We start from the raw sequence: 14,570 nt of genomic DNA, 5'->3' as shown, positions 1-14,570 counted from the left end.
TTTCTCTGTGTATGTAACACTACCACCAGGAATGCCATTCCAATATTATTAATTAATCTCTCCCTCGATACTGTTGCCAAGCTGTAAGGTTCCTTTGTTGGACTATGTGGTCCTGAGGATGAGATATTCAAACAGTCTAAGGACTATGGGTTAACAATAAACAAAATAAACCTTTATTTGTACAAATAGGCATATTGGTTTCAAGATGTTCAGTAACTTACTTCCTTAATGAACAAAACAGTAAATATATTCATTATTTTAGGAAACATTAACGCAAGATGGAAAAAGATGCAAAACAGGCATGGAAGACATTTGCACTGCAGCAGATAAAGATTCGAAGAATGAAAACAGCAATGAGGATAAAAAAGAAAAGACAAAATTACTGTTGGACCGGCTGAAGGCTCTAGAGGTAAGTTTACCTTTAACTCCTTCCATAAGGGGTCTCCTCTTTATCGGTACTGAACAGTGCTGCAATATAACTCTTCTCCTCCTCAGTTCACCTAAGCTCTTGTTACAATGTATTTTTGATCATGACTCATTAAACCAGGATAAATGAAATGCTCGATCTTGGAACCACTGAAATGATCCTTCTCTAATGTCAAGGATCATATATCCTTAAAAAGAAACTTCATAAATAAATGTAACTTGTTTCAAGCTTGAGGCTAACTCAAACCCACAGAGACTCTAATACATAAAAGTTAGTCCTTATGATTTACTTTCTGCAGTACAAACTACAAAAGGCTCCACCGTACTGGCCCCATTGTCCGTTTTTCCCCTTCTAAGGCAGCAAGTCTGGCCACAGTTCACTCTGGATGTGCCCTGATTTGGGTGATAGTGCTGCTGCTGCTGCTGCTGAATGGAGCACTAACAAAGCTCCCAGCTGGAAGGCGTGTGCTTGCCACTTCTTCTAGAGCAGCACTGCCAGTTGCTGCACATCGTTAGTTTGCCTGGAGCACAGGGATCAGAGGGACACAGGTGGTGTTCAGATATTCGCCACCAGGGCTACATAGTACAGCTGAGCTGTGGACAGGACTGTGGACAGTTGAAAACTGGGAGAGAAAGAGGGAGGGAGGGATTGACTACCTCCCACCTACACCCGCCCCAGAATATCCCAATATGGAATCCAGTATGTATAACCCCGACTGGCACCCATTTCCTACTGAGAGATGTAAGTATTGTTGAGCCAGTTGGAAGGAGTGTTCATTTTGCTATCAGATACTTTATAGGCCAGTAGGAAATGGGAAAGGAAGCCCCATGTAGTCCAATTTAATTTCAAAAGAAGAAACTTTGAGGAACTGAAAGCAGCAGCAGAAGGAAGTTGAAAATGTATGTTAAGAAAGTTAGATCTCTCCAGAGCTCTTTTGGTTTATTCAAAGCCACAGTAATAGAAGCTCAGCTAGAATGTATAAGGGCAAGTCAATTCTGTGTAAGTGATGCACTTAAGGGCACAAAACACACACACACACACTGATACATTTTTGCAGAGGAGGTTTGAACAGGAGTTGACTATCTAGGAGAACGTCTAGGCTAGACTTTTTGTTATTGCAATGTCTGACTCACTGGCGTGTTGCATAATACTCACCCCAATCCATCTTTTCCTGCTATTTCTGCCAATATATCCTTGATTTCTCCAGACCTGTTATATCATGCCTTTTTTACATGTTGCACTTTTATCTTGGGGTGTGTGTGTGTGTGTGTGTGTGTGTGTGTACAGATACATACATAGCAGATACATACATGCTGTATACAGATACATTCATAGCAGAATACACAGATGAGCATATCATTGCACCTAATGTGTGGCAGTGAAGGCAGCAACAAAGGCTTACTCTGCCATTTCTGTCCCATCCTCAAGTAGCTACCCAGCTGAGATTTTCTGAGTGGTTCAGCATTGTTTTCATCAGAGACCTGCTGGGATGATTTTGCAAGTCACTCTGAGGATGAAAATCAGTCACCTTCCTGCTGATCTCAGTGCTGCTATTGATGCAGTGTCTGTTGAGTTGTGCTAGTGCTATATTAGTTTGTGGAATAACACTGCTGGGTACTGCGCTGTACAAAATGCAGTCAAGATACACAGATTTCCCAAGACTGTTGGACATTTTGCATAATGGCCAAAGAAAGTACACAATTTCTTCTTCACAAATGGAATATCTGTACATTTTCCATGAATGTCTACAATGGCCTGTTATTTTATAGGACAGAACCCAAAGATTTTTTTCTGCCCTCATCAGTTTTCTTCCACTCTACTGATTATCATGTTCCAGCAGCTTCCTCTGCTTATGAAGTGGTGCTTTCATAAGTAGGGTAAAACAACATGATCAGAAATGCTCATTTCCTAGAGGACACAGGTCAGCAGAGTTGACATTAAGGAGCCAACCTGATTCCTTTCAAAAATAAGAGTTTCCATCATTTGGAGATTCCACTAGGAAACACTAGATCTCCTCTTGTGTAAGTGGTGGGTCCATTTGTACAAAGCACCATTTTTGCAATAGAATCACTAAGGCAGAAAAGTCAAGGATGTATGCACCCCATTATATATTACTGAGCAATCCTTCAACTCAGATTACCCCCATGTCTATACATCACTATATAATATCACATAATCAACACATACACCAAGGTCACAAAATTTTGATACATTCTGTTTACCTTTGTGATTTTTTTCTTGCTTTTTAAATCAGTTGTTGAGTGAGTTGATGCTGCACCCAGATCACTCTAATGACTTTTTCAGTGTATTTTCAGTGATTTCTGTGTAGCCAGTTAGGTGTTTCACTTTCCTTTTTTCACTTTCCAATGATAGGGAATTGTTTAATGAAGCCATGGCTTTCTGTCAGTTATTTCAAACTGCCTTGAAGGATAGGTAAACCTGACTGTGAAAGGTCGCCAAATAGGATTTCTACATTGATTCCATTTTTGTGTAGCAGTTTGTTTAAAAAAATTAAACTCTGTCCTGCATTCTTGCAGAATTAATCTGTGCAAGCAGTCTAAGGAGTAATCCATGAAGAAAAATGAACTGCAGGGCCAACATTAATAGTACCCAAAGATAATTAAAATAAAGTATTGCTAATCGTATGTTGGTTTAATGTTATATATCCTTACCCTTGTGTATTTGTGCTTCAGAGATATAATTTTTTATGTCATGCTGGAAGCTCTGAGGTTTATTAATCAAGGGACATGCATTTTATTAGTTGTGCAATTAGTGGATTTAATCCTTTGGTATTTGGAAAGTAATTAATCTTTGTATTCCATTAGAGGATTGGGAAGAAAACAAACAAAAATGGTTATTCATTCATTCTTCTCAGGCGGATGTTGGATTTTCAGTATCATGTTTTCAGAACGTTTATAGGCACTAAGTGCATAGTTCATTCACTTACACAATGTCTGTGTATCCATTTCTATAGCCTCAGGTTACCATTCAGAAATTGGTTCGTGGTCTGTGAGTAGAGCGACTCCCCTTTTTCTTCTCTGTCACATTTCTCGTTCTGTACTCACGGAGGGCAGCAGCCTGAAGAGAGAACATCCTGTATGTTTTGGCATTCTCCACACAAACCATAATGTGGATTTCTCAATATTCTGTTTCATGTGAATACCATCTATGGAACAAGAGGTTTTCCTCTTAAGACTGTCGTGCTTCATTCGGGTGAAGATTGGTGCTGGGGATCTTCTCCCTTAAGAAAGCTGCTGTGTCTGTTTTGGGTACCTTAACAGGACTTTCTCTAGAATAACATAGAGAGTAAGTGCATGATACACTTATTGTTTGATGCCATTAAGCATTAGAAGGTATAATTTCACAGTCAAACCCTCAGGTGTGCAGGTGGATTCTACTCGGGCCATTGGCTGAGCTTTGTCAAATAATTCTGTGCTATGCCATCTTATTTATTATTTCTTTAATTTCTGTACCACCCAATAGCTGAAGCTATAATTTAATGCAAATCTACAGCAGCGTCACTGTGCACCATGAGTGAAATTCTGGTGATTCCTTTGACTGGGGACAAAAGCAACATGTATTTACTTTTTATGTGGTATATTTTATATCTAGCCTTTTTCCTCTTTAAAGGAACACAAGTTGGCAGGCTGGCTTCTTCCCTAATTTAACCTCACAACAACCCAGTGTGGTAGGCCAAGCTGTGAGTCATATTTTGAGAAAAAATGCACAATAGTTTGTGATCATTGATTAACACAGTATTTTTGTGAACACTGATCACACATTAACTATGCTTTGAAGTTACGGCCGAACCTTCTCCTCCTTTCAGCTTTGGCTTTGTTTGGTGCTGAAAATATTTTTCAGTAGAATACACTTTTCATTCTTAATTTCTGCTCCACCATGCTGCTCAATAGTTGAAGTCATGATCTGTTAACCATAACCACATATTCTTTTCTCAGTAAGTATCCCTTCCTTTTTTGATATTGCATCTTACAGCTCTCTGATGCTGTATTCATATCTGATGAATGCCAACCATATTTACACAAAAAGGCCAGCAGGAGGCAAAATGCCTCACGAAGTTTATCTTTCTTTCTTCTGCACTATGTTTCATCATACACTGATTATTATATGATAAAATACTGATAATGAATAACTAATGGGAAAATACTATGATGGTGAAAACACATGGATAAAAATATGTTTGCGCACACATGCATGCATGCACGCACGCACGCACGCACGCACACACACATACACACAGTGAGAGAGATTCATCTAGTTACTGTACTTTTTTATCTCCTGAGCAAGTTGCTGAGGCATGGAGTTAGGCCGAGAGGTAGTAAATGTCACATGGACAAACTGTGAACATCAAGGCTAAGGGGGATTCAACCCTGCTCTTCTGCTTCTAGTCCTTCATTCTAGGACTTGCACTGGCTCCAGGTGTGTTCATACCACATTTGTGATACAGATCCATTGCCACTACCTCTCACAGTTACCAATCATAACCTAGTTTCTCTCAACCTACACCTGACCACACTGCACCTCTACCTTTCCCTTAGCCTGTGGTCTTCCCTACCCATCACCTGTCAGCTTTCTTTCTCAGGCAGTGTTTCCCTTTTTACACTCATGCTGTCTCTTAGGAAAATATCTTATTGGTTCCATGTGCTAAAGGAAACCACTGCTCATGCACACATCTAAAAATAGACCCAAACACACAGATATGTTCATCAGACTATCTGTTCAGAGTGCAAGATTCCATGTTCCCATTTGTCACCAAATGCCCAATGATAACTAAAAGACTATCTCCCAGCTGCATTCTATCTGGAACTGATGATCATGATCTGGGGCCTGAGTCCCACTTACTGCTATCTCCAAGGGATGCTTGGTTGGTGGCAACAAGGAGAACAGCCTTTTCAGTGGTGTGCCCACCGTTGTGTAATAAGCTCCCCACTGAAGTCTGCCTGGCATCAACTTTCATAGCTTTTTGCTGCCAAGCCAAGCATCCTCTACTGCAGGGCATTCAATTGACTACTATTATGTTAGCTGGTTAAACACGTCTTACAGTTGTAACTTTGTATTGTATTGTAACTTTTTAACATTGGTTTTAAATTTGTCACATTTTAATGGTAACATCAATGGTAACATAACATCTTTTATGATGTTTGTATTACTGCTTATATTTTATATTGTATTTATGTGTTGTAAACCACCCAGAGAGCTTTGGGTGGCATAAAAATAAAAACAAATGAACAAACACAAAAATGTGTGGTGAATCCATTCACAAAGCAAGATTCTGTGCTCTTCCTTGTCATCAAGCGACTATCTGTACGTTTCTTTTTAGTAAAATAAATAGTATAAAGTATATTTTATCTCGTATGCTGAATACAAGTCAAGAATACATATGCAAACTTTAAAAAAGACTGTTGACTTATTTAGTAGGTATCCAGGAAGGTACCTACCATTTTGCTCTCAACATAGAAACAGAGAGTCAGAAGGGACCTCCCTGATCATCTAGTCTGACCCCCGGCTCTAGCCAGCTCCACTCATGACATGCCTATTGTGTGCATGTCCAGCATATTTATTTTGTTTTCAGCTTAACTGTTCATCTTTCCTGAGCACTGGTCTTGCTTCAAGTACATGGCCCAAAATAAGAAAATGAATATTATAAGTATGTGTTTTCCATTTTACAAAAGCAGAACCAGCCTTTCCATCAGGCAAAGTGAAGCCACTTCAGGAACCAGATTTTTTTTACAGTATTGCTAGTTATAATTTAATCAATTATAGTTACAATATAATCAATTTAGGAATGTGTAATGTCAGTGGCCTGAAAGAAGAACATCATTAAGAACAAAATGAGAAGGCTTAACATCAGTATACTAGGCATCAGTGAAGTCCTTTGGACTGGCTGTGGTTTCTTCAACTCTGATGATCATATCATATATTGCTCCGGTAATGATACCGCCACCAGAAGAGGAGTGGTTTTCATACTGAATTAAAAAGCAGGCAGAACCATAGAAAGTTTGTGAACAGTCAGTGATAGGATAATGGCAATACGTATAAACAGAAAGCCTTGCAACATAACAATTCTTCAAGTTTATGTTCCCACTGTGGACTCAGTGGTAGAGAACATTACAGAATTCTATGCAGTAATTCAGGAAACATTGAAAAAACACCAAGGATTATCTGTATTATAGGAGATAGGAGATTTCAGTGCAGAAGTGGAAGAAAGTGGAATCTTTTATATTGCTAATTTTATATCGTTATTTTTGTATTTTATTGTATTTTATTTTGTGTTGTGAGCCGCCCCGAGGCTCCGGCAAGGGGCGGCATAGAAATGTTTTAATAAATAAAAAATAAATAAATAAAATGGAAGAAATAGGGATCACAGGCAAGTTTGGCTTTGATGAACGAAATGGGGCAGGAGAACAACTGATCCAGCTATGCCATGAACAACAGCTAAGCATAATGAACACTTGGTTTGAGCAATACAAATGGCAACTATATACTTGGACCTCGCCAGATGGAGAACATCAAAACGAAATCAACTACATCTTATGCCAAAGGAAGTGAAAATGTTCCCTGGAGCAGATTGTGGGTCAGTCCACAAACTGCTGGCTGCCAAGGTAAAGTTCAGGTGCTGCGGTGTCAAACGACCACCCATAGAAATCAGAGGAAACAACGAAGAGAGGTCATAAAAGAGAGTTTCACCTAAGTGAAGAAGGCCAGAAACCACTTCATGGCAAGATAGGCTATGCCAGATGACACAATGGCAGGAACTGCATGAGAAGCAATCAGAGAAGGATGGCAGGAATATGTAGAAGAACTTTACACAAATGAGAATCAAGGCCAAGCTGTAAGAAAAGCTGTTCTAACAGAAATGGAACCAGATATCCTGGAGGAGGAAGTAGTGTGGGCATTCACCCAGTTGCCTAACTGCAGAGCCCTGGAACTGGCAGAATTCCAGGAGAGTTGCTGAGATCACTGCCAACAAAAGCACTGACAGAGTTGTGCCAAAGTGTATGAAAATCTGGTCAATGGTCAAAAGAATAGAAAAGATTAGTATTCATCCCAGTACCAAAGAAGAGTGATACAAAAGACTGCTTCAACTACCAAACAATAGCCTTGATACCACACATGAGTAAAATACTCTTGAAGATAAGCCAACGTTGTTTGAACACAACCACCAACAGAGAATTGCCTGAAGTACGAGTGGGATTTCATACAGGGAGAGGAACACAGGATCACTTTGCCAATCTATGTTGAATGATGGAAAAAGCAAAGGAATACCAAAAAGACCTCTACATGTGTTTTATTCACGACACAAAATCCTTTGACTGTGTTGACCATGACATGCTCTGGAACTGCCTCAAAGAACTGGGAATATCAGCACAGCACATCCAGACACTGTACTCTGATCAGGAAGCCACTATAAGAACAGAATTTGGAGACACCAAACAGTCCAGATTTAGAAAAGGCACTCAGCAAGGTTGCATCCTGTCACCTGCATTATTCAACATATGCACAGAAATAGTTATAAGGAATGCATATTTGGAAAAAAAGTACCATTGGGGTCAAAATTGGTGGTAGGAATATCACTAACCTCCGATATGCAGATGATACAACTCTGCTTGCAGAAAGCAAAGAAGATCTGGAATGGCTAATCCTTAAAGCCAAAAATGAAAGTGGAAAATTTGGATTGCACCTTAACATCAAGAAAACAAAGTTAATGATGACTGTAGAGAACACACAGGTCAGAGTGCAGATTGACATGAGACCATCGAAAAAGTAAAGCAGTTCAACTTGCTGGGATCTAAAATTGACCAATGTGGTGACCAGTCCTGAGATCAGAATGTGCCTAGCACTTGGGAGAAATGCAAGGAACCAGAACAACTCAGTTGCCCTTGTTCTTGCTTAGGCAGCAACATGATTTGGGCCACTTCTGTGACCTTGGTCAACCAATTCAGAGCTTAATTGTTATTTCTAAAATGACAAATCAGCTTGTACTGGCTTATAGATGGAATTATTTCACTGCATGTTGTAATATAAAAAAGCAAGTTGATACATTTTCCATTCCAAAGAGTAACAGGAAAAATACTTACCCACAATCAGCCTCAGGCTGTTCTCAACATGGCTTTCCTGTACCAAATTACAGACCCAGGGAAGCCATATAAATGTATAATCTTGACGGATTCCAATGAAAACCGCTATTTTATGTGTGAAAGTATCATTGTTTGTAGCTCAGTTGGGGTCAGCAAAAGTTTGTTGGACTGCTCTTGACATACATCTTTCTAGGCAACAGGATCCAAACGTATTTCCTGATACCCCACGATCATAGCTTGCTACCCTCTGTGCAAGACTTGGTTATAATAAATTCAACATTTGTGTATATTTCTAAAATTTCTTGTAATCAACATTGAACACCAAAGTGAAATGACCCTATCAGTTCACTTTTGCAAATAGGCTCTTGGTTGACCTTTCCCAGGATTGAGAAATACCATTTATAATTATGGTTGCTTTCCTTGAATGAACCATCTTACAAGAAGATTATTTTACTTTTATCCTTTCAGTTATTTATAGAAATATTCTGATGCACTGTATGAATTGAAGGAGATAGTGATTTGTTGCTTTGAGTGTGTGCATTAAGGTAACTTTTCTCTTCATGTACTGCATTCACAAAGAATCTACTCTGCTGCTTTCAGGGAGAAAAAATGCCTATAATACAAACTGAATCCAGTTAAAATTTGAGATATAATTATGCAAAGTTGCTGCAGAATTGTTCTATTTTTTCAAATGCACTGCATCAGTTGTCTACTCTTTACAATTAATCAGAGAAACCCCATTTCACCCTAGTTCATTGATTGCTCACATGATTAGAATTTTTTAACTGCTCCGCTGCCCTAGGTCAGGCTACTTAATCCTAATTATCTGATGCTTTTGCTCTTAGTTCATTTTCTTCCATGGAGATTTTTACCTCTGGGATTTTGAGCTGCTGGGAGAAATTCTCCCAGCAGTAATAAGAGCATAGTCACTGATTCCACCACTCTCTCAATCCAGGTAATTATCCAGTACTTAAGTGACAGTACTCATTCTCCATCTTCATTGCTGAGGAGAGGAGAGGAGAGGAGAGGAGAGGGGTCCTTCTCTCCTTTTCAAACCCCAGTTCTACTTCTTTACAGAGGAACAACTTTGCATGTGCAAGATCTAAAACAAAAGAAATATTAATAAATATATTCTGCCTTTGGTATGGTCAGTGCTGGATGAAGCATTTCCAGAATACAGTCTTCTTAAATGGTCTTAGAAGTTTCTGGAATCAGATGCCATAGTACAGCCTTCATACCTGAAGTGAAGCCTCTCCTAAATGAATGACCTGAACTATATCCAAAATAAATGTTTGATCAGTTGACTCATTTGCTAGATATATTTTAGCTAGGAAACAAAAATAAGTAAAGTAGCTGTGCTTCTCCACTGGGAGAAACATTCGAAAGTGGGTAGGGAAACAATACACTGGAAGGACCAAATAAAAAATCACACATAAGTAAGGGACCTGGAATTACAAAGCGTATTGCAGGCAGAGTTGGTTTGCAAGAGTGCAAGCATAAAATCAATAGTGCTTGGATGCAGTGCTCTTTTGCTTGCCAGTCCATCATCCGGTCCAAACTACTTCCCTTAAATGTGTACTGCATTTGCACTTAGAAAACATGGTTTGCTCTGATGCCATGGTCCTTGGCATTTCCAGTGTAAGCACATGCTTAGACTGGGTGATCTGGATAAGGGGGTTCAGTAAAAATCTCTCTGTTGACACGGACAGGCCACATGCTAGTGAAATTTGGTCTCATGGTGCCAGTCACTCCCTGCAGGGCTGTCTGCAAAGATGTATGGAACCTGCAGATTTCCTGAATGCTGCTGGGGGTTTTCTAGTAGACTTGAGTTGGTGCTTTGGTCAAGGTGCTTGTCACAAGAGCAAGACACAGTGGGCCATTGAGACAGGCATTCAAGAGTGTCCTCTTTGCTCAGAAGGTTTACTAGTTTCCTGGTGAACTCTGGACAATGAAACAGATCAGACTGGGACTTACGTGGTTGAAGACGCATCATGGAAGTGACTGAGTATATGTCAGAATGTATAATCACACCTATTCTGTGGCAGTGAAGGCAGCAAAGAGGGCTTACTTTGCTATTTCCATTGCATCCTTAAGCAAACACCCCACTGAGCTTTTCCAAGTGATTCTGGGACTGCTTTCAACCAGCCTCATGAATGCAGTACAGGAATCCTGGGAGGCCCATGATGATGAGTTTGCAAGATGCTCTGGGGATAAAATCAATCACCTTCATGCTGACTTGCACACAGAGATTGATGCTGTGTCTACTGAGGTGTTCAGTGTATCATATTATCTTGCTTTGAAGGATCAGTTTAATTTTTTCCCTATTTTATCCTAGGCACATGAACAAAAAGTTTGAATTTGTAGAACCCACCACATGCTTTCTTGATCTTTTTCCTTCAGACCACATTAGGAGAGTGTTGATAACAGCATTGCTTTATGACATGATCCCAATTGTCTTGAATGCTTTGAAGGAGACAGTGTGAGAACACTCTTGGGGGCTGCGGGAACCTTTCCTTCACTGATCCAGAGTGTTGTGACAACTAGTGTTTGGTCACAATTGCTCCATTTCAGAGTAAGGTGCTTAGGAAGTGGTCGTGTCTCAACCACAAGTATTCTTGTAAGAAGCAGACCCTATGAGGTATTTTCATTCCAGTTTGGTTTTAGTCCTGTTTTTGGGATAGAATTGGCCTTCATCACTCTGATGGGTGACCTTTTCAGGAAAAGAATATGGGAGTACAACGTCTTGAACTCTTAGTGGCTTTTGATGCCATTGGGCTCAGCGTTTCCTGTTCCACTTCCTTGAATTGGTAGTTGAAGGCACTGTTCCCTCATATTTGCAAGGATGGTTCCAGAGAATAGGAGTGCCTAAGCTCCATAGCAATTGAACTGCATGGTGCCATAGGATACTATCTTGCCCCAGTATTATTTAATTCTATATGAAGCTGTTGGAAATGGTCACTAGGAGATTTGGGCCAGGTATGCTAGTATTACCCAGCTCTGGTTCTCTTGTTATGTGACACAGGCAATTGGTCCCTGACAACTGTGTTCAAATTAGCCTGCATGCTTTCTGAGCATGTTGTTTTCCATGGAAGTTACCCATTCCACTTTCTTTAGCACCTAAAACATACAAGAAAGGTGACCAGAGGAACCAGAAAAAAGAGACATAAACTGGAAAAGTAAGAGTGCGGTTGTACACTTGCAAAGCAGCAGCAATAACAGCAATAGCCATAACTTGCAAGCACAGTTGCACAATTTTCAAGGGAAACCCACCATCACAATGTCAATTATTTAGTTTTGAGGCTCCACAAATTGGTAACAAACAATAAGGTACAATGGCCAGAGTACGGAGGGGGAGACAAGATGGGTTCTGCTGCAGTTCTGTCCAGAAGACCAAGAAGGAAAGGGGGGAGGACAAGCCACAGAGATCCTCATCATCTGTTTGATGCACTGTGGGTTGCTCCTCAAACAACCCACACTGTGCAACTTATGTGCACGATGGCTTAGTGTGTCACAGGAACACAGCTGTTCTTAACAATGGGAGAGCCAAGAAATTAACAGCTGATTGTCAGGAAAACACCAAAAGTGAAATAAAGAGTCTTTCTGGAACAGCTTGACACAATTGTATAAAAGCTCTACTTTTCTGCTTGAGGTCTCCTGACCTACCTTATAAGCATTTTGTAGCTGTGCAACCAAAACAATATACATCCTCTTGGACTTCCTTTATGTACTTTTTTCCTTGATTCAGAGAAGCAGTGCTTTTGAATTCCATTCAGTTGCATTTGTGCAGGATTGAGAAGCTTCAAGCATAATGGCTTGGTGTCAGGGGTTCTTGGCTAATAGTCTAGTCAGTGGAAGCAAGATAAGGTCAGATCACTGGGAGTGACAGAAAATTACCTTTGCCTTTTCAGATATTTCTACTGTCTGCTAGATTAAATGCTAAGCACATTTTCTAGTGAACCCTTTATAAGTTCCAACATTAAAATTATGTCTAAGTTAGATCTTCAAGAATGTTTCATTAAATCATTTGCAGAATTTTGAAAATGCTTCTTTAGTAATACTTGTTCAAAAAGTAATTTCTTGTTTGATACAACACCTGATAATATTAGGAATGTTTCATTTGTCTTTAATCTGTTTGTCGGCTTTGGTAACAAAAAAGTGTTCTGGTTATATGCAGTTTCTCATGTAAAACTCACTTCAGCTATAGGATTATCATGAGTACAAGAATGAAACAGAGTTTGCATCTGCTGCCCTACTTCACAATAAGTACCTTCTTGTTAAAGAATAGGATAATAACATTTTAAAGGAAAAAGAATAGAAAGAACTTGTCTAATCAAGTGTAGGTTGGTTGGCCAGTTACCCCTTGACTATGAATCTTTAAAAATAAGATTGAAAGGATACTATGTTAGCTGTGCTGGGCATTGGTGTGTCCATGGTGACCTGGGGGCTGCCCTTAAGTTTCCTTACTGCTTTTTCCATCACCCATCACACGAAGGAGACTACCTGGACAGTGCAATTATAGGCTTTGGCTATAGAAGCACCACCATTTCAGTATGTTCTTACAGACCATATTCTGGGACCTTTTTGAGGGTTTGATCTAGTGGTGATAGCCCCATTTAAAAAAAAACACCAAGATATATTATTACACACTTGATTTTTAAGCTGTTTAAGCTGTTTAATTGCTAGGTTTCTACGTACAGACTGTTTCCATATATGAGAAGTTGCACTGCCTGGGAAGGAGTATACTCTGTAAGAAAGGCTTTGTAGGATAAAATTCATTTTCCATATTAAGAGAAAGCTCGGTAACAAGATGAAGAAAGAACAAATAGTTCAGAGATTTCTAATAGACACTGTAGTTAAAATTCAAATTGAGCTTTATGTCTCTAAATGCTTTGCTGGCTGCCCAGGGAATCCTATTTAATTTACTTGAGTACTTAGAATTATATGACTTGCATCTCTTACATATGGGTTTTGGAAAATGGTGAAGCATTAATGTGCTTTTAATGCAAATTTTATTTCTTAGTCCATTTTAGAATGTGAATAAGATAATGTGCATTTGATAAGAATAGCATGTGCCAGTATAGATCATGGGCTGGATCTCAGCTTAATCATACTTAGAGCAGAGCTATTGAATTCAATGGACTGTAAGTTCCCCATTAGTCATGACTAACTTCAGTCTCACTGATTTCAGTGGTGACAGTGCCTAGATCCAGACAAATATATGCATGTAGACTTCATGAGCTATGCATGTTAAAAATGTGATCCACATTTGTTATGGTATTAAACTCTCAGCCTCTCTATCTGCTCCATATTATTCTATTATTCCAAATGATTTTAAAAGCAAAGGTATTTTAAGGGGGGTTAGAATACAATTTAATAGAAGCAGGCATTTCTGTTGGTCTGGACTTTCCAGCATGCTTCCTAATATTAGAAAGCAAATAATAGGAATCCTTATGTGAGATTCCTGCTTCACCAACAGAAACTCTGAGATTATGAACACAGATAAAACTACTTCTTTAAAATGCTCTTTTCTCCTTTAAAAGTTTGCTAAGCCAGTTTGTATTCACAGAAAGCTTAATTTTATCACTAGTTTGCTTTTGGCTGTTCCCCCTCTTTCTATACACATGCCTGGAAATTATCTGTTCACATTATAGTTCTTCAGCTCTGGTTGGCTTGAAACATAGAACCATATAGAATCTTATGTAACCACCTCTCTGCATTCCACTTCTCCCTTTCTGGAATCCTTTTATTTCTACCATTCCTCCTGGAGTATGAAAGTGGCATATTAGAGTGCTGGAAGGTAAGCACAGCACCCATTTTGGCTGCTAAAGCAATGCACTGGTCACCTCTCTTGGAAGTCAGTCATCTTTCTGACATAGGTGTGTACCTTGCCAATATGACTTGACTTTCAGCCTCCATGGACATCTGACATATACAAGTGAATCCTGCCATCTAGAGGGGTTTATGGTGGAATGTGCACCCTTCAGTATGTTTGAACTGTTGCCATAAGATAACATTAACAATTTTCCGGTGTAACAAGGTAGAGCAAT

At 39.4% G+C, this 14,570-nt stretch overlaps 1 protein-coding gene across 1 annotated transcript in view; it reads left to right on the top strand.

Moving 5' to 3' along the window:
* The window catches only part of NCKAP5 (NCK associated protein 5), a 640,837-nt gene that overhangs the window by 441,012 nt on the left and 185,255 nt on the right, over positions 1–14,570 (top strand). The window contains exon 7 of the mRNA XM_044438433.1: positions 263–409. Coding sequence (XP_044294368.1) covers positions 263–409 — 147 coding nt within the window. The remainder of the gene's footprint in view (positions 1–262; positions 410–14,570) is intronic.

The sequence above is a fragment of the Varanus komodoensis genome, unplaced genomic scaffold (genome assembly GCF_004798865.1).
Source record: "Varanus komodoensis strain SLA01 unplaced genomic scaffold, ASM479886v1 scaffold32, whole genome shotgun sequence".
Classification (NCBI taxonomy): Eukaryota; Metazoa; Chordata; class Lepidosauria; order Squamata; family Varanidae; genus Varanus; species Varanus komodoensis.
Note: the sequence above shows the minus strand (reverse complement) of the source record. Positions and strands in the feature narration are given on the sequence as shown.